A 19,654-nucleotide genomic window follows, 5' to 3' on the forward strand; every position below is an offset into this window, starting at 1 on the left:
TTTTAAATTCTTTTAAAAGAAGAGATTAAAATATAAGAACTTATATTAAAAATAGTTTATAAATAAATTATTTTATATTTATTTTTTTAGTCATAAAAGTTTTTTTAAGATAGATAACTTCATTTATCACCATTGATTTTATAATTTTTATGAAATGTATGTCCCACTATCTTAATTTAAGAATGATTAACTCCTCACTTTACCAACTTTTTTATTTTAGAAAATCTTAATCCCTAAAAAAGAGTAGTACCATAAGTAAATAAACTCAAAGATAAAAAATATTTCAGAATCTAGGGATTGTGAGGGTGTTGAACTTCGGTACATAGCTTTAGTGTAAAGGAGGCTACAATATCCACCAATAATGGTTCTCCCATAAAAAAGTCTATTTCTCCTCTTCCAGATGAGCCAACAAATGATTGCCATTAATTGTATAGCACTAGAGTAGTTTCTCTATTCTAGGAGCCATCGCTTCCTCGCATTCCAGTAGCGTAAGAAAGAGTTGTTGTGGTCGTCTCCAATTGCTGAAGGTAAGTCACATTTATCCCATACTTTCTTCGGTTTCTCACACAAGAAAATACAGTGGCTGATTGTTTTTTTTGTGTTAATTGTATCTCTTGCATGTTGAAGGGATCACTGAGATACGGTGGTTTAAGATCAACATCGTTGGGAGTCTTTCATGAAATCCTCTCCAAAGGAAGATTTTGATCTTCACTTGAATCTCTATTTTCCAAAGATCCTTCCACAATGCTCGGTTCCTCATAATCTCTATGCAAAAATCCAACGGTGGGTGAGGAAAGCTATATGCAGTTTGGTATCCAGTGCTTACCTCATATGAGCCGCTTTTATTGAGAGACTATGTAAGTTTATCTTCTCTTCCATTTATCCTTGTATCTAGTATCCTCTATGTGATCTCTGTTGTGAAAGTGTTGCTAATAAGTACTTTGTTCCATTCAACATTTGGTAAAATTAAATCTCTGACATATATAAATGGTACATTTCGCAGATTGATCACTGTAGATTGAGGGGATGGAATATGGGTATAGGGATGAGGGCCAGGGGTCACCGATGATTTTATGCTACCTCCCTCACCAACTCACCATAGCAATCCCTTCTCAATAACCTTGCAATCCTCTAGAATACTATGCCAGCCCCAAAAAGGTACCATTCCTATTTCAACCTTCATTATACTGCCATAGCAAAATATTTACCTTTTAGAACTCTAGACAGTAAAGATTGTGACTGAGTAGCAATTTTCTAGCAATGTTTGGCTAGAAGAACTAGGTTATGAGCACCAAATTCTTTGAAACTTAGCCCCTTCTAATTTTGGTCAACTCATGGTATCTCAGCTGATCCAAGGCATCTTACTCTTTGAATCTTTTTGTCCCCACCAAAATTGAGAGATGATACTATGAATCTCTCTAATGTGTATGTCCAAAAATCAGAAACAAGAGAGAGAATAAATCGAAATAGCCTCTCCAATCGTCTTTATTAGAACATGTCTGCCTGCTGAAGAAAGAAGTCTTTTCTTCCAACCCTGAATGTGCCTATATACCTTCTTAATTTCTCCAAAAGTCGTCCTTTTTTACCTCTATACTAAATGAAGGTAGCCCCAAGTATTTGTCTTGTGCTACTATTTGTCCAATATATCGAGTTTATCTGCCAAGAGAGTTCAAGTAGTTGGAGGTATTATGAGTTAATAGTCAAAATCATTCCTGAAAGATACCCGATCTCCATTTTGGTCCCTGAAAGATAAAATTAATCAAAAGCATCCCCGAAAGATACCGACGTTGGTGGAGTTCATCCTTCCGCCATCTCAGTTGCTGAGGTGTGTAACGTTTGTTGAGCTGGAACATTAAGTTACAGCATGACACAGACTAAAACAACGTAGCATCAATCTCCCACCCCCAAAACCATGAAACGACGTCGTTTGTGGTCCAGAGTGGAATTTTCAAACGTTTCTCCCCCATCATCTCCTCTCATAACAACCCTCTTCAACTTTCGCTCCAAAACCCTTCATCTCTTCTCTACTCTGTGACTCTTTGCCCTTAGACACTTGCCTATAATCAGAACCTCCTTATTTACTTGACGATCTTTGTGCGCATCAAAATTTGTGGAGGAGTTGGCGCTACTAGAGTGGAAAGTTGAAGGAGCTCGCGGAGAACTTACGCGATTGGAGGAAGGAACAGTAACTGCCATAGGTAAAGATTTAATTTTTTTGTCAGTTTTTGTTAATTTTGCAGTATTGGTGTCTGTTGCTTTATGTTGACGTAGTTGTAAGAACCATTTAGTTAGACTAGAGTTTAGCTTACTATGAGTATGTTGTTTGTTATGTGTTTACATGCAGTTGTTACTCTAAGGTTGTTTCATATTTTGTTGTTAATTAATGTTATTTGATTTTTGCTTTTGTAGATGAAGGGTTCTCCTATAACATTTTTGTTTAGAAAGGGCACATGGGGCTCGCACTTGGCAAAGTCCAGTGAGGGTATATGTAGTTGGTTTACCCTCCTTACTATTGTGCCAAAGCTAAATTCCTAAGGTGACATTGTCAACTAACGTAAATCCTCAAAAGTGCATGTTGCTGAGTTTTTTCCATGTTGGTCCCTTGAAGCTCTAGCTAAAGTTTAAGATAGGTTAGAGACGAAGCATGTATAGTGTCTATTAGGCATCTTTGGTTTGTCTTTCATTCCGAGCAAGCTCCCAGGTAATGAATCATGGTAATAGCAATGATATGAGTTCTATTATTCCCATTTTGATCCTAAATAGAACTTTGATCACTAAGTGCCTTCTATAACTTTGGGCCAGAGAACTAGCATTGCTAGCTTTGTTGTATGGTTTAGTGATAAACATCAAGCCCCCCTTCCTTTTTTCTTTTCCTTTTTTTTATTAGTCTGAAATTAATCTTATATTCTGTATTTGCAGTGTCCTTATGATATAATTAGCATGGCAATTTACATAGACTAGCTTTTCAGACATTTATGCAGTTTTATGGGGTAAACAAGAAAATTGTAACCCAAGGAAGAAGCTGCACGAGAAACAACTTTTTCAATTTTGTTTTCTCTTTTGCTACATTTTAGAGTCTCAAATGTATCAGCATATTCAATAATAATATAGTTTTTCTTTGTATTGAACCAATTTTAATCAGGTCATATATATCTATTGTGATACATAAATCTTTGGCTTTGCACTCTTATTAAGAGCATCTTTTATCAAATTATACAACTTTAGAAGACACAATCATATTGTGCAAAGAAGAAACAAGTGAATGCTGAGGAACAAGCTAGGCAAATGCAACTGCAACTTGCACTTATTAAAGAGTCTGCTTCCTCTACAAATGAAACAAACACCAACAATGATGTTCAATCCCTTTCTCTACCTTCTCCACTAGTCCAGCCACAACCTAAGGTGACAATCAGCCAACCAAAAGGCTCCCCACCAATACAAGATACCCAACCGCAAAGAGAGGAAGGCCACCTAAATTGCATGTCATTAAACGCAAAGTAAGATTGAATGCCTCCACCAAATCACCTGTGACCATATCTACTGAAACATTGAAAAGAACAAGTTTCGCAACTGCTAAGAAGATGCAAAGCTTCATGACATTTGTGCCAACTCTAGGCTTCAAGCATTCAAGAAAGAAAGATTAAGAACTTTAATTAGGAAATGTGTTTTGTATGTCGTTGTTATTAGCTTTTTGGGAACATGGCTGTGTAAACAATTTAGTTGTGTTATCAGGATATTTTAGTTAGGTTTATTATGTTGTTTTGTTTAGGTGAGCAATGCTACAGAACCTTTGTTTTGGTTTGCTCTGTTAAATTGTGGATCCTTGATTACCCACGTGGTATATCTACTAAGATAATAATAATATGATATGATTATGATATTTGTTATGGATTATATCAATGACTATGTCTATTGTGATGTATACAGCTTTTTGGTGAATTTATATTTGAGTTACAAACATCACCATATTGTATTTTCAATGAAATCCATCATGCTCAAAGGACAAGTTTATGTTGACTTAAACACAATCAACCTGAAACACCTAATTTCATTCATAAGTCACATCATCATTACATATCAAGTAATTCAATCTCAAAACTCTAACAACACGCCAAAAGCACAACAACATCACTCCATCTGTAGTTTTACTTGGAGATACATGTGAACAAAAGTGATGCACAAATTACAGAAGCCACAATCATTGCAACTGAGATGTACATTATTAGCATCTTTATTGCTCTAACTTTACCCTCCAAGCTACCCACTCTCCATGACACATTCAATCTCCATTCATCATAGTCACTGCCAACCTCTACATCAGTTTCTGCCCCTGCTTCATACCCATCATCATCAACCCCGCCTAAAGAACTTGCAGTGGCTTCCCTTCTGAATATTTTCAGAAAAAATATCAATTTCAATTGCCCAACAAAATAGACATAGAAAAATAGAAACAAAATTAATTAACCCTAACTCATCGGGTATCTTGCACAAGTGTGGAACAACCTATCTAGATTCTCTCTTGTACCTATTTCTTGATCGTTGTCTTCAACCTGCAAAAGCATGTCCGATCCTTGATCTTCCTCCTCCATCGCATAGAAGAGTTGGAATCATGGCTACCAAGAGACTGAGATGGCAAGTCACTGCCGTGACTTCCATTCATCATGACAGTGACTGAGCAAATATACAAGATCATCTACCAAGAGAATCACACACATTTATGCTTCAAATTGGGATTAGAGTTGTAACATTAGGACTAATTTGAGCTAAATAAACAAAGTTATCTGCTCAGCATTAACGTTAGCCATGCTGGAGTATGCCATGCTGTAACTTAACGTTCCAGCTTAGCAAACGTTACACATCTCAGTAACTAAGATGATGGAAGGACAAACTCCACCAATGTCGGTATCTTTTGGGAACGCTTTTGATTAATTTTATCTTTTAGGAACCAAAATGGAGATCGGGATATCTTTCAGGGACGATTTTGACTATTAACTTGAGGTATTATTGCTAAAGAAAAGAACATATTTATGTAAATTAACTTTTTCACGCCTTCATATGTAGCTAGCTCATAGCTGTCCTTTGAGATCTTACAGAAAAGAATAGAGTCATCCGTAAGAATAAATAATTAACTGTAGGACACTTTTGGTTGATATAGATACTTTGAATGAGACCGTTTTACTCTATCTTATTTGGTAAAAAGAATAAATCTTTTACACACAAAAAAAGGTAAGATGATAGAGATTTTTTTTCCGAATATCTCCATTTAGCTTGAAAAAGGCAAAAAGTTGACCTTCAACAATAATAGAGTAAGAAACTATAATTACTACTTTCCTTTTATAATTGATCCACCTCGAATCAAACCCTAATTTTTCTCACATAAATCATAAAAAGTGAAGTGTTTATTTTAACAAAAAAAAAATTTTATTACAAAAGAAGTCATTTTTTTTAATTTTATCAGAACTACTTTAATTAACTTTTTAAAAAATTATAAATTAATCTTAAAAATTATACCAAATATTAATATTTATAACTTTTTATAAGTTAAATATTAAGAAAAGTCACTTACAAACATATTCAAAAAAACCATTGCTCTATTTTTCTGTTGTTGATTTTATTTTCTTTCTCTACTCCATCTCTTGCTGACTTCGCATTGTATAACACTATAAGTCTTTTTCTTTTTGGGTGGGATCGGATTGAAAAACCAAACCAAACCAATGCCCAAGTCTAGAATAACAAAACATAATTTCTAATTCTATCTCTCTAACTATCCGATTAAATTCCTTTCCCTCCCGCTACAAGTCTACAACCAAAACAAAAACGACGTCGTGTCTTTAGGCGTTTTTTTAGCATGATTCGGCCCAAAATCTTAAGCAGATTTTGTAGACTTTATTTTAGTTAAATTTAGCGTGCTAATTTAATTTAATTACAAAGTGGCGTGTGCATAACTATAAAGTGCAAAATCTTAAGCAGATTTTGTAGACCTTTTTTAGCATGATCCGGCTCAAAATCTTAAGCAAATTTCACAGGTTTTATTTTAATTAGATTTAGCGTGCTAATTTAATTTAATTACAAAATAGCGTGTGTATAATTATAAAGTGTAAAATTTTAAACAGATTTTGCAGGTTTTTTTTTATCATGATCCGCCCCAAAATCTTAAGGAAAATTTGCAAGCTTTATTTTAGTTAAATTTAGTGTGCTAATTTAATTTAATTGCAAAGTAGCGTGTGCATAACTGTAAAGTGTAAACACACATAATAACTGAAATATTTGTTGGTTCTTAAATGTATGGAGATACAAATACAAATTGTATCTAAATATGTTTAAGAAATAATTTCTTTGGAATAGAAATGGTATAAATAGTTAAAGGTGGAGCAAAGTAACTCACAACACTTACGTAATTCATTCCTCCCTGAGATAGATGGCAACTCCGTCGCAAAACGACGTCGCTTACTTCAAGCGAATGACCGGCGCACCCGAGTCTCTTGCACTCCAAAGGATAGAGGTAATCTCTTTTTCTATCATTATAATTATGATATTTTTCTTTTTCTTTTAACAACTTTGATTGATGCTATTAGGAATCGGGAGGAAACGTGAATGAAGCTATTAATGCTCATTTCCAGCAATATAATAATAGTATGTATCTATGATTTTTTTGATTAAGTATATTTTTTATTTTTACAGTTTGTCAAAAATTAAAAAAATATTTTTAAATTTTATTTTATTTTAATTTTATTTTATAAATTTTCGATGTGCATCAAATATATTTTTAATAATTAAATTTTTAAAAATTTTATGATTAATTTAATAATAATATATGATAACTATCTCTGATTTATTTGTTGATAATGATTCTTGTAAAATTATTGCTAAATTAATACTAAATTTTTTGAAAAATTAATGGGACAAAATTAAAATAAAATAAAATTTAGATATAATTTTAAAACTTTTAATAAATTTTAAGAACAAAATATATATATTTTACTCTTTAATTTTTCTTTTGAAGGAGTAGTTTGTTTCAAAATTTATAGTTATTTTAAAGAATAAATTTGAAAATATTACTCTCATGTTTATCTAATATTTTATTTTTTTGTGAATGACAATTCTTGATGCTAGCACCAATAATCAGAAATCGAGGTTGGTTAAGTTGGATGATGGCCCTGTTGCTTTTTGTTGCTAGAATGTTTAGACCGTCACTACTACTTAATAGAATTTATAAGAGAAGAGAACTTATTAGAGGTTCACCTAATGGAATTAATGGTGCTAGTGATAGTAATTTACATTCACCACAATATGCTGTTTCTACAATTCAAAATGAAACCGAAAATTCGCCACGTGAAGCTCGTGATTATCATTACAATGACCATTATTCATCAGATCCCAGTGTCTCACAGCATGTATCTGATAATGATGTTGATAATGATGTTGAGGAAGATATGATTCGAGCTGCAATTGAGGCTTCAATGAATACCAATGTTAATGTATGTATTTCCACAATATAAAGTTAATTTCTTTCTAGTTTTTTTTTAGATGAGTTTTTGTTATTTTAAAATTAAAATCTTTTTCTTTTTGTTTAAATAGTTTTTTTAAAATTTTATTTTGTCAGTGTTTTTAGTTTATTTAAATGCTATTGCAATATGTTAAAATTCATATCGCAAAATGTTTTGTATAACAGAATATGCTAAATTTTAATTTTTCATTAGTTAACATTTGACGAAATAAACTAATTTTTAGAAGCAGAACCATAAGAAGAAAATTAGAAACCTATATATATGGTTGAGTGTATAGTACATATAATTATAGTGACTATATAAATAATTTTAAAATTAAAATTATATTTTTTTATATTTTAATAATATTTTTTTAAACTAAAAAATATTATTATATAATAAATAAATATTGTTTTAATCTTAATAATATTTTTTTAAGATACGATAACCATCTTAGTATAGAGTATATATAGACACTACAACACACACTTATATATGCAAAAGCTAACCACCTATTTAATTTTTTTAAAGTTTTTCTCAAGTTTTCCATATTGAAACATTATTTTTTCAGGGTTCATTGGACGATGATGATTTGGCTGAAGCACTTTCACTGTCCTTAAAGGTTATGAGTTTTTTTTTTAATTTTTTAATTTTTATAATATATATTAATATTTCTTATTTATATTTTCAAATGATATTTGAATTTAGACTGCGGCTGAAGAAGAAAAAGAACGTGAATTTATAGTTAAAGAAATAATAAGCAAAATAGAGCAAAGCAAAGCAACAACAGCAGAAGAATCGGACATGAGTATCATACTGCCGCATGAATATATATCACAAGAATAAGAGAGCGGAAAGAAAAAAAAAAAAAAGAAATTTGTGTGATGCCAAATTTTTCAGGAATTAAGTTGTTAATTTACTTAAAAAAATACTATAAAGTCTGTATCTCAACTTAAATACAAATTAGTCAATATATAATACATAAATTAAGAAATAAATATACAGAAATGTATTTTTCTACATATATTTCGACAGAAAAACACTCACATAAAGACGCTATTTTTTAATAATTAAAATTTAACCTATATAATCGATTAAACTGTGTTATTTTTGTGAAAATTAGACCAAACAAACTGATTTGACCGAAAAATCGATAAATCAAATCTTAAATCGATCTATTTTAATTTTTTTATAGAAAATTGCTATAATACTCCTATGAAAAATGACTTAAAATATTTCTATTATATATTTTAAAAATTCTAAATCCTAATCTTTCTCTTCTCTCTATGCTATCATTGAATTAGAATTTAGAATTTTCAAAATTAATATATATATAATAAGAATATTTTAGTCATTTTTTATAATAAGACTATTATAGCCATTTTCTATAAAAAAGAATATTAATTTAGATCGATTCAAAATTTGATTTATCGATTTTTCAATCAAATCAATTTGTTTCGTCTAATTTTAACAAAAATAACACAGTTTGATCGATTATATATGTTAAATTTTAATTAATAAAAAATATTTTAAAAAAAAGACGTTTTAAACATTTTTATGTAAGTGGTTCCATTTTGACAAAGTTTAAATTTTATTTCGTAGAAAAAAAAACAAAGATATACTATAGAGTATAGATAGAAAAATTTATTTGGTCATAGATAACAACAAGAATAACGATATTTTTATCATTTTTTCTATTTTGAGACAAATTTCTTTATACTTTCGGACAAAAATAAAGACAAAAACTTAATCACAAAAATATCTAGAATAGAATAGGTATATAAATGGATTACATTGTGAGAAAAATAGAATAGATATATAGATAAATCACAAATGATAATGCGTTATAAAATAATTAAAAATGTTATTTATACACCAAAATCAATTATTAAAATCAGTCATTAATATATTTATATATAAATACATGTGTGATTTAATTTATTTTTAATATGTATTTATATTTCAGCATATATTTTATACTGATAACTGACTTTAATAACTAATTTTAGTGTACATATAATATAAATAGAGAATGCAACGCTTTTTAAAAAATGACCTTTTATTTATTTTATATTATTAATTATTTTAATTATTGAATTTAATTATAATAAATAAATTAATTTTATTTTAATTTATATTAATTTTTCGTTTAATGTATTTTGATTTATAATTATTAAGAGTATCATAATACTTAATCATTTATTTGATTTGATTGATATAAATATAAAATATTTTCTTATACTTTTACAAAAAAGGACAAAAAGTTAATCACAAAAATATTTACAACGGTAAGATATGTTGTAGAATTAAATAAATAAAAAAGATGTAACAAATATAAATATGGAAATATAATTAGGTAACTTAAGTAGTAATATTTACTAGAATTATTATATTAATATAGTAGATATAATTAATATATTTAATAATATTAAAGTATATAAGAAATAAAGAGAATAGTAAGAAAGAGAGAATAGTAAGAAAGAGAGAATAGTATAAGAGAGATACTATTGTTTTATTGCTTGTAATTGTGTGTTGTACGTAAAGGCTATGAAGCCTTATTTATAGTTGTTCAAAATCAACCTTCATTAAAGGTTGGTCTTCAAATTTTTTATTGAAATCTTCAGCCGCCCATATCATTAATGGGCATCCATATCACAACACTCCCCCTTGGATGACCATTTAGGATTATTGCCTCGTTAAAACCTTACTAAAGAAAAACTCAGTAGAAAAAAAAATCTTAGTGAAGGAAAAAGAGTACAATATTCTTTAATGATGGGGTTGCCTCATTAAAAACCTTGTCAAGAAAAATCCAATGGAAAAAAAACTTGACCAAAAAAAAAGAGTACAGTCTCCCCCTCTTGCCGACATTATTTAATGTCTCGAAATCGGCGCATCCCAATCTCATGTACCAATCTTTTAAAGGAGGATTTTGAGAGTGACTTTGTAAATAAATCTGCCAGATTATCATTTGAGCGGATCTGTTGGACATCAATTGTCCCTTGATTTTGAAGATCACGAGTGAAGAAGAATTTGGGAGAAATATGCTTCGTTCTATCACCTTTAATGTATCCACCCTTAAGTTGAGCAATGCATGCTGTATTATCTTCAAATAGGACAGTTGGAGCTATCTTATGATCAATCAATCCACATGATGACAAAATATATTGAATCGGACTCCTCATCCAAAAACACTCGCGACTAGCTTCATGAATCGCCAATATTTTGGCATGATTAGAGGATGTTGCAACAATCGTCTATTTTGTGGACCTCCATGATATAGCTGTTCTACCATATGTAAACAGGTATCCTGTTTGAGATCTCCCTTTTTGTGGATCAGACAAGTATCCATCATCTGCATAGCCAACTAATTGTGACTTGGATCCATAGGGATAAAACAATCCCATATCAACCGTCCCATGAAGATATCGAAAGATTTGTTTGATTCCACTCCAATGTCTTCTGGTTGGAGAGGAACTATATCTTGCTAGTAAATTCACAACAAATGATATATCAGGTCGCGTATTATTAGCCAGATACATTAGCGCTCCAATGACACTAAGATATGGTACTTCAGGACCAATGATATCTTCATTTTCTTCTTTATGGCAGAATTGATCATTTTTCACATCCAAAGATCTTACGATCATTGGGGTACTCAAAGGATGTGACTTATCCATATAAAATCTTTTTAAGATTTTCTCTGTGTATGTTGTTTGATGAATAAAGATCCCGTCTTTTGTATGCTCGATCTGCAGGCCGAGACAAAATTTAGTCTTTCCAAGATCTTTCATCTCAAACTCTTCTTTTAGAGTTTTTATAATTGTTGGAATCTCTTCAGGAGTCCCAATGATATTTAAATCATCAACGTACACAGCAATTATAATGAATCCAGAAGCTGTTTTCTATGAAAACACACGGGCATATATCATCATTCTTGAAATCGTTTTTGGCCAGATACTCAGTAAGACGATTATACCACATTCGTCCAGATTGCTTTAGACCATATAAAGATCTTTACAATTTGACTGAGTATAACCCTTGCGAATATTCATTGGATGGTTTAGATATCTTTAGTCCTTCAAGGACTTTCATATAGATATCCCGATCTAATGAGCCGTATAAATAGGTTGTTACCACATCCATTAAATGCATATGCAGTTTATGATATGCAGATAAACTGACCAAATAACGCAATGTTATCGCATCCACTACAGGGGAATACGTTTCTTCATAATCTATACCGGGCCTTTGTGAAAAACCTTGTGCCACAAGTCGGGCTTTATAGCGCACAACTTCATTTTTCTCATTTCGTTTTCTCACAAGTACCCACCGGTATCCAACAAGTTTTACATTTTCTGGTGTACGGACTATAGGTCCAAAGACTTCACGTTTTGCAAGTGAGTCTAACTCAGCCTTCATGGCTTCTTTCCATTTTGGCCAATCATTCCTTAGTCGACATTCTTCGACTGATCTTGGCTCAAGATCCTTACTTTCATGCATGATATTTAATGCCACGTTATATGCAAATATTTCATTGACAATTGTCTTATTTCGGTCCCATTTCTTTCCTGTAAAGACATAATTTATCGAGATCTCGTCATTTTCATAATTTTCAGGTACCTGAACGTCTTCTGGCATTAACACTATATCAGAATTTTGGACAACTGCAGGTGCCTCTACTATGTCTTTTTTAACAGGAATATTATTTACCTCTTTTCTCTTTCGAGAATTTTTGTCTTTGGAACTGACAGGTCTGCCACGCTTCTGGCTTGTATTTGCTTCGGTGGCAATTTGTCCAACTGGGACATCAATTCGAATTGGAGGATTTTTCGCTGGTATATACGACTTGGTTATTCTCTTTGTATCGGAAAATGCATCAGGCAATTCATTTGCTATTCTTTGCAAATGTATAATCTTTTGAACTTCTAGTTCACATTGCCCTGATCGAGGATCTAAATGCATCAATGATGATGCATTCCAATTAAGTTCCTTTTTAGGAAGCTTATTCTCTTCCCCTAATGTTGAAAATTTTGATTCATCAAAATGACAATCCGTAAACCGGGCTTTAAACATATCTCCAGTTTGTATCTCAAGATACCTCACTATAGAGGGAGAATCATATCCAACATATATCCCCAATTTTCTTTGGGGTCCCATTTTGGTGAGATTAGGTGGTGCAATGGGAACATATATCGCACACTCAAATATTCTTAAATGAGAGATATTTGACTGCTGGCCAAAAGCTAATTGCAAAGGAGAGAACTGATGGTAACTCGTTGGCCTCAAACGAATAAGTGCTGCGGCATGTAAAACAGCATGCCCCCAAACCGAGGTCGGAAGATTTGTTCTCATAAGTAAGGGTCTAGCAATTAATTGGAGGCGTTTAATAAGTGATTCTGTTAACCCATTTTGTGTGTGAACATAAGCTACTGGATGTTCAACACTTATTCCATTAGCCATATAATAAGCATCAAAAGCTTATGAAGTAAATTCACTAGCATTATCAAGGCGAATTGTTTTGATTGGATTTTCTAGAAATTGTGCTTTTAATCGAATAATTTGAGCCAGTAATCTCGCAAACGCCAGGTTGTGAGAAGACAATAAGCACACATGTGACCATCTCAAAGATGCGTCTATTAGGATCATAAAATATCTAAAAGATCCACATAGTGGATAAATAGGTCCACATATATCACCTTGAATCCTTTCTAGGAATTCAGGGGACTCAAATCCAATTTTTACTGGTGATGGCCTTAATATTAACTTTCCCTGAGAACATGTAGCACAACAAAATTCACTAGTTTTAAGAATCTTCTGATTTTTTAGTGAATGTTCATGAGGGTTTTCAATAATTCTCCTCATCATGGTTGTTCTCGGATGACCCAATCAGTCGTGCCAAGTTATGAAATAATTTGGGCTAGTAAACTTCTGCTTTAAAGTGGCATGTGATTCAATTGCACTAATCTTGGTATAATACAACCCAGATAAAAGTGAGGGTAACTTTTCTAATATTACCTTTTTATTTAAATCATGAGTTGTGATACATAAATACTCATGATTTTCCGCATTCATAGTCTCAATATGATATCCATTTCGGTGAATATCTTTAAAGCTCAACAAGTTTCTTCGAGACTTGGTAGACAACAGTGCATTATTTATTATGAATTTTGTTCCTCCGGGAAACAAAATTATAGTTCTTTCGGAGCCTTCAATCACATTGCCTGAGCCAATAATAGTATTACCACATTCTTCTTTTGGCACAAGATGGGTAAAATATATATCACTTTTGAGAATGGTATGCGAACTTGCACTATCCGCAAGGCATACATCTTCATTACATATCCTTGTCATTCTCTTCAAAGACAAATAATAATAAAATGAGTAGTATGCACAGTTAAATTGAATAATTAATCGGAATTATTTTTCTAAGAAATACTGCACATAAAATTAATGTCATATACTAAATTTTTTTTAAAACATAACATATTTAATGATTTCAAAATTCATAAACATTAATATTTCATTATTTATATACATCACATTTGAAATTTAAATACATAGAAAATAAAACTTAATAATAATTTCTTTATATTATTTATTTACATGGATACATAACAATCCCACATTTTAAACTATTCAATCATTGATCAAATGACCAATATTTCCTTCAGGATCCTCAATGAAATCAGATACATCATAATGAGTGGTGGAATTTTCAGCATCATTTGAAACGAAATTCGATTATTTTCCCTTGTCATCCTTTTTCAAAGATGCCTGGTAAAGATCGACTAGGTGCCTTGGGGTATGGCAGGTACGTGATCAATGGCCCTTTCCACCACAACAGAAACACTTATCCTCTGTTGATTTATTCTGCCCGATATTTCTTTCTTTATCCCACTTTTGGTGAGATCATCTCTTTTGAATATAATTCCTTTTCCTTCCATAATTTTTCTTGTTATTAAAAGCTTGCCATTTACCTCTTCTGGGGTAATTTGCCGTATTTACTTCAGGAAATGGGGCGGCGCCAGCTGGGCGCGCTTCATGATTTTTCAATAGCAACTCATTATTGCGTTCAGCAACAAGAAGGCAAGAAATTAACTCAGAATATTTTTTAAACCCTTTTTCTCGATACTGCTGTTGTAGGAGCACATTCGAGGCATGGAAGGTTGAGAAAGTTTTCTCCAATATATCATGATCAGTGATCTTTTTTCCACATAATTTCATTCATGAGGTGATTCGAAACATTGCAGAATTATATTCATTTATGGATTTAAAATCTTGTAGACGCAAGTGCGTCCATTCATATCGAGCTTGAGGAAGTATCACCGTTTTCTGATGATTATACCTTTCTTCAAGGTATTTCCAAAGATCTGCGGGATCTTTTAATGTGAGATATTCATTTTTCAATCCTTCGTCAAGATGACGACGAAGAAAAATCATGGCTTTGACTTTATCCTTCTAGGATGCATTATTTTCAGCCTTAATGGTATCTCCAAGATCCATTGAATCAAGATGAATTTCAGCATCTAATACCCATGATAAATAATTGTTTCCAGATATATCAAGAGTATTGAATTCAAGATGAGAGAGTTTCGACATAATAAAAAATTGTTACCTGAATCTTCTTAAAAATTTGATCAGAGTCTCGCGCTGATAACGTGTTGTAGAATTAAATAAATAAGGAAGATGTAACAAATATAAATATGGAAATATAATTAGGTAACTCAAGTAGTAATATTCTCTAGAATTATTATATCAATATAATAGATATAATTAATATATTTAATAATATTAAAGTATATAAGAAATAAAGAAAATAGTAAGAAAGAGAGAATAATATAAGAGAAATGCTATTGTTTTATTGCTTGTAATTGTGTGTTATACGTAAAGGTTATAAAATCTTATTTATAGTTGTTCAAAATCAACTTTTATTAAAAATTGGTTTTCAAATTTCTTTATTGAAATCTTCAGTCGCCCATATCACTAATGGACATCCATATCACTTATCACAACAAGATACAGGAGTTTTTCCTGTTAAATATAACACCATCAAATAATAAAGTTTCAGAATATTATGATTGACGAAAAGAAAAAAAAAAGATATGATGCTATTATAGTATTAGTAAGATAAGTGGCATGTGCGGCTGGCACCAAACTAACCATCCTCTCGACGCTATCTCGTCTTTCAATTAAAATTTATTTAAATTATATTATAAAAAAATATTTTATTTCATATAAAATAATTTAAAAAATAATTTAAAAAATATTAGGAGTATTATAAAAATTTGTAATATCCAATGATTTTGATAAATACATACATGTACTCAAATTTTAAATAAAATACTTTACTTAATCAATAATAATATAAAAATTAAAAAAATATATTTTTATTATCTATTTACTTAAGTTACTGGCACATTACAAAATTTTATAATACTCCTAAAAAATATTTTATTTCAAGCATAGTAATTTAAAAAAAATATTTTATCCAAAAAAATATTTTATACCATGCAAAATAATTAAAAAAAATCATTTAAAAAATATTAGGAGTACTATAAAAATTTGTAACAGACGCATTTAAATTATTAGTGCTGTCTTTGCATGTATAATTCTAATCGCTCTGGTTCAAACTATCTTAACACCATATCCATGTCTAATTCGAATCAAGCTGAGACTTACATCCATACATAATTTGAATTGGATTACTTCGAATTACAAAAACTTCTGCTAATTAGACTTTATCTAATTTGAATTACTATTGGTTTTTCTAATTCGAATTGAGCTCATTCTAATTAAATAGAGAAATGATTATGGGTGATTCAAGTAACGTTTTTGATTTGGTAGAATTAAGTAATTTTATTCTCCTAAAATTTTATAGTCATGGCATGTGGATTCGACTATATTTTTATGTTGGTTATTGAATACCTAACACAACCCTCCTCCTTTATTCGTGTTTGAGACTGGCTATGTACCGCAAGTGTAACATAGGCGGAATTTCCTAAAATTTTATAGTACTCCTAAAAAAATATTTTATTCCACGCATAGTAATTTAAAAAAAATATTTTATCCAAACAAAATATTTTATATCATGAAAAATAATTTAAAAAAATGACTTAAAAAATATTAGAGGTACTATAAAAATTTGTAACAGACACATTTAAATTACTAGAACTGTCCTTGCATGTATAATTCGAATCGTTCTGGTTCAAACTACCTTAACACCATATCCATGCCTAAGCTGATTCGAACTACGTAAGACTTACATTCATACATAATTCAAATTGAATTTATTCGAATTACAAAAACTTCTACTAATTTGACTTTATCTAATTTAAATTACTATTCGTTTTTCTAATTCGAATTGAGCTCATTCAAATTATATAAAAAAGTGATTACAGATGATTCAAGTAACGTTTTTGATTTAATAGAATTAAGTAATTGTATTCTCTATTTAGGTTAATTGTATCAATTGCCCTAATATAATTATTTATGTGCACTGGTGAAGTAGTGATACTTGCTAACATGCTCAGAAACTATATTAAAGCTTAGTTAGCTCTTAACGTGTAAGAATAATTTATATCTTTATACATATGTATGCCCTGGTTAACGATTTTGAGTTATAATAAATCTGGAGAAACAATATAGATTTTGGATGTTATTTTTTTTAATGTACAAATCTTTTGTTAGTTTATTTTTCTTGTTCCATTAGTAAGACCAATTGAGTTAACATTCTTGTTTTGATTAAGGATTGTTATGTTAGAAAAAAATAAGGTACAAAAAGACACTAAGGCTATTGATAATATCTTCAAAAATACTCAAGTTTAATAAAATTTAGAGAATAAGCTACTATTTTTATCTACGAAAGTTGAAAACGCTGACATATCTACCCATAAAAAAAGAAATTACTATTTGTACCCATAAAACATGAGTTCTATATAACAAAATTATCCAAACACTAAAAAATCACATAAAAACTCCAAATTACCCTTATCATCATTTGCATCATCTTTTCCCCACCATTACCGCCGCCACTAACCCTAACCCCATTCTCTTTCTCTCTCTCCTTCCATTTTCTGAGCTCGTCGCTGCCGTCAGAGTCCGTCAACTCTGCCAACTCCTTCCTCTCTCTCTCTCTCTCTCTTTCCTTTTATATTTTGCTTCTCTCTCTTCTACTTTTTTGAATGGTTGCATGATGTAGGTTCAGTGGTTTCTGGGTTTGTAGACTGGGGAAGAACGGGTGGAACCGCGGACTCGACAAGGGCTGGAGCTCTGTGTCAGCGAGAGATGGAGGGCTAGCTGGAACGGGTTGGGGCAACGGTAGCGATCAGGCAGCGGCAGCGGCTCTAGGGTTGTAAAAGGCAGCGAAAACAGAAGGCGACGGTGGTCCTGGGATTGCGGAGGTAAGGCAAGAGGAAGAAGAAGAAAGAGAGAAGGAAAGGGTGGAGGAGAAAAGAAAGGGGGAAATGACGCGGCGGCGGCGAGTGGAGGTTGGGTGGGACTTGACGGCACCAGCGACTGTTGAGTGTCGCAGCGGTGGTTACGCAGAGGAGCTAAGAAGGAGCGAGAAACACACTACTAGAAAACTAGTTATTACAGACAGATATTTCCGACGGATTTTATCCCACTGAAATACAGAAGGAATTTCAGAGGGATTTTTTGTCGGAAAACAAAAAAAAATAGATTAGCATAAATTACAGACGGAAAATAGAATCCGTCGATAATTCCGTCGGAAAAATTAATTTTTTTCCGTGAAAAATGGTTACAGACGGAAAATCCGTCTGTAATTAAATAGACAAAACACTACATTTTATTAAATTATTACAGACGAAAAATCCGTCTGTAATTTAAATTTTCTGTCGGTAAATATTGAGATAACACTAATCTTATCTCTATCCACTCGATCCATTTACACTTCACCCATATCAAATGTCATTTTAATTGCCGTCATCGAGTTGCTTCTTCTCTCCGTCGCACCAGTTTCTTCCGCTGCTGTCGCTGCCGCTGGCGTCACAGATCTCTCTCCGTCGTCCTTTGCGTCGTACGGGCTCCCTCCGCCGCCGCATCCAACCCTAACCCCAGAGCTTCGTCGCGCTTCCAACCCCTGCTTCGCCGCTCCCTCCGTCTTAAAGCCTCCGTCGTGCTCACTTTGTCGTAAGCCTTCAAACGTCGCTCCTTCCTCCATGGGTGAAGCTTAACCACAGCTACAGAAGTACCGCGAGAGTCGATTGAAGCAGTACAAGAACTACGAGAACCTCTCGTTCTCGTAAGGATCTCGACAAGGTGAACCCCTCAGTGGCTTCACCAATTCGAATCAATTCAACAATGGCCGCCGTGGCTTCACCTTCCTCCAAACAAAATTGAAAAACCCTAACCTGGAGGCCTTCCACTGCAAACCTACCGATCCCTAATTCCGTCTCATCATCAGAGGTAAAATAAAATCCCTTTCGCCCATTTCAACCCTTCTCCGCCCCCAACAGTCTCTATATACTCTCTCTAATTCAATTGTACAATTTTATTTTCCTCTTTATTCTCTCCCTTTCGATGTTCTATTTTTATTCTGCTGAGAATTGAAATTGCTGGCTGAATTAGCTTAATTTTAGGTTTTCTAATCACCTTTCAGTTTTATTGTTGTTCCTTATTTTTCGATTATTTTATTGCCGCAGATTGAAAATGAGTAGGCGTGGGAGCAGAATAGTCTACGTTGGGAACCTCCCTGGTGATTGACAAACCCCGTTTTGACGGTTTATCTTGTATTGATTTTAGGGGATTTTATAACCTTTTACCCACATTTATCCATTGAAATAGCATGGTTTTATAACTTCTCCTTTAATTGTGCTTAAGAGTGAAAACATGCTTTTTAGGTCTTAAAATAGCTAAATCTAATTCTCCTTGATTCCATTAGATGCCTTGATATGTTTGTTAAGTGATTTAAGGTTTAGGAGGCAAAGATTGGATCAAGGGAATAAAGAAAGAAGCATGAAAAGTTGGAGAACTCATGAAGAAATGAAAGAACCGGAAAGCTGTCAAGCCGACCTCTTCGCACTTAAACGACCATAACTTGAGCTACAGAGGTCCAAATGATGCGGTTCCAGTTGGGTTAGAAAGCTAACATCCGGGGCTTCGAAACGATATAAGATTTGCCATAGTTGCATCGCGCATAGGGGCGC

At 32.1% G+C, this 19,654-nt stretch overlaps 1 protein-coding gene across 1 annotated transcript; it reads left to right on the forward strand.

Annotated features, from left to right (window-relative positions):
• Positions 1 to 6,418: 6,418 nt before the first annotated feature.
• Positions 6,419 to 17,842, forward strand: LOC130962516 (plant UBX domain-containing protein 9-like). The gene is made up of 6 exons (XM_057888722.1): positions 6,419 to 6,502; positions 6,576 to 6,633; positions 7,114 to 7,478; positions 8,059 to 8,109; positions 8,196 to 8,308; positions 17,686 to 17,842. The coding sequence occupies exons 1-6, from the start codon at positions 6,419 to 6,421 to the stop codon at positions 17,840 to 17,842; spliced, it is 828 nt and encodes a 275-aa protein (XP_057744705.1).
• Positions 17,843 to 19,654: the final 1,812 nt, after the last annotated feature.

This window comes from Arachis stenosperma, chromosome 2 (genome assembly GCF_014773155.1).
Source record: "Arachis stenosperma cultivar V10309 chromosome 2, arast.V10309.gnm1.PFL2, whole genome shotgun sequence".
In the NCBI taxonomy this organism is placed as follows: domain Eukaryota; kingdom Viridiplantae; phylum Streptophyta; class Magnoliopsida; order Fabales; family Fabaceae; genus Arachis; species Arachis stenosperma.

What these genes read in the sequence shown, in the direction of transcription:
- LOC130962516 (XM_057888722.1), top strand. Translation starts at nt 6,419, where the DNA reads ATGGCAACTCCGTCGCAAAACGACGTCGCTTACTTCAAGCGAATGACC. An exon ending in TTGCACTCCAAAGGATAGAG is followed by an intron (nt 6,503 to 6,575) that starts GTAATCTCTTTT and finishes TGATGCTATTAG; the next exon opens with GAATCGGGAGGAAACGTGAA. An exon ending in TTTCCAGCAATATAATAATA is followed by an intron (nt 6,634 to 7,113) that starts GTATGTATCTAT and finishes TCTTGATGCTAG; the next exon opens with CACCAATAATCAGAAATCGA.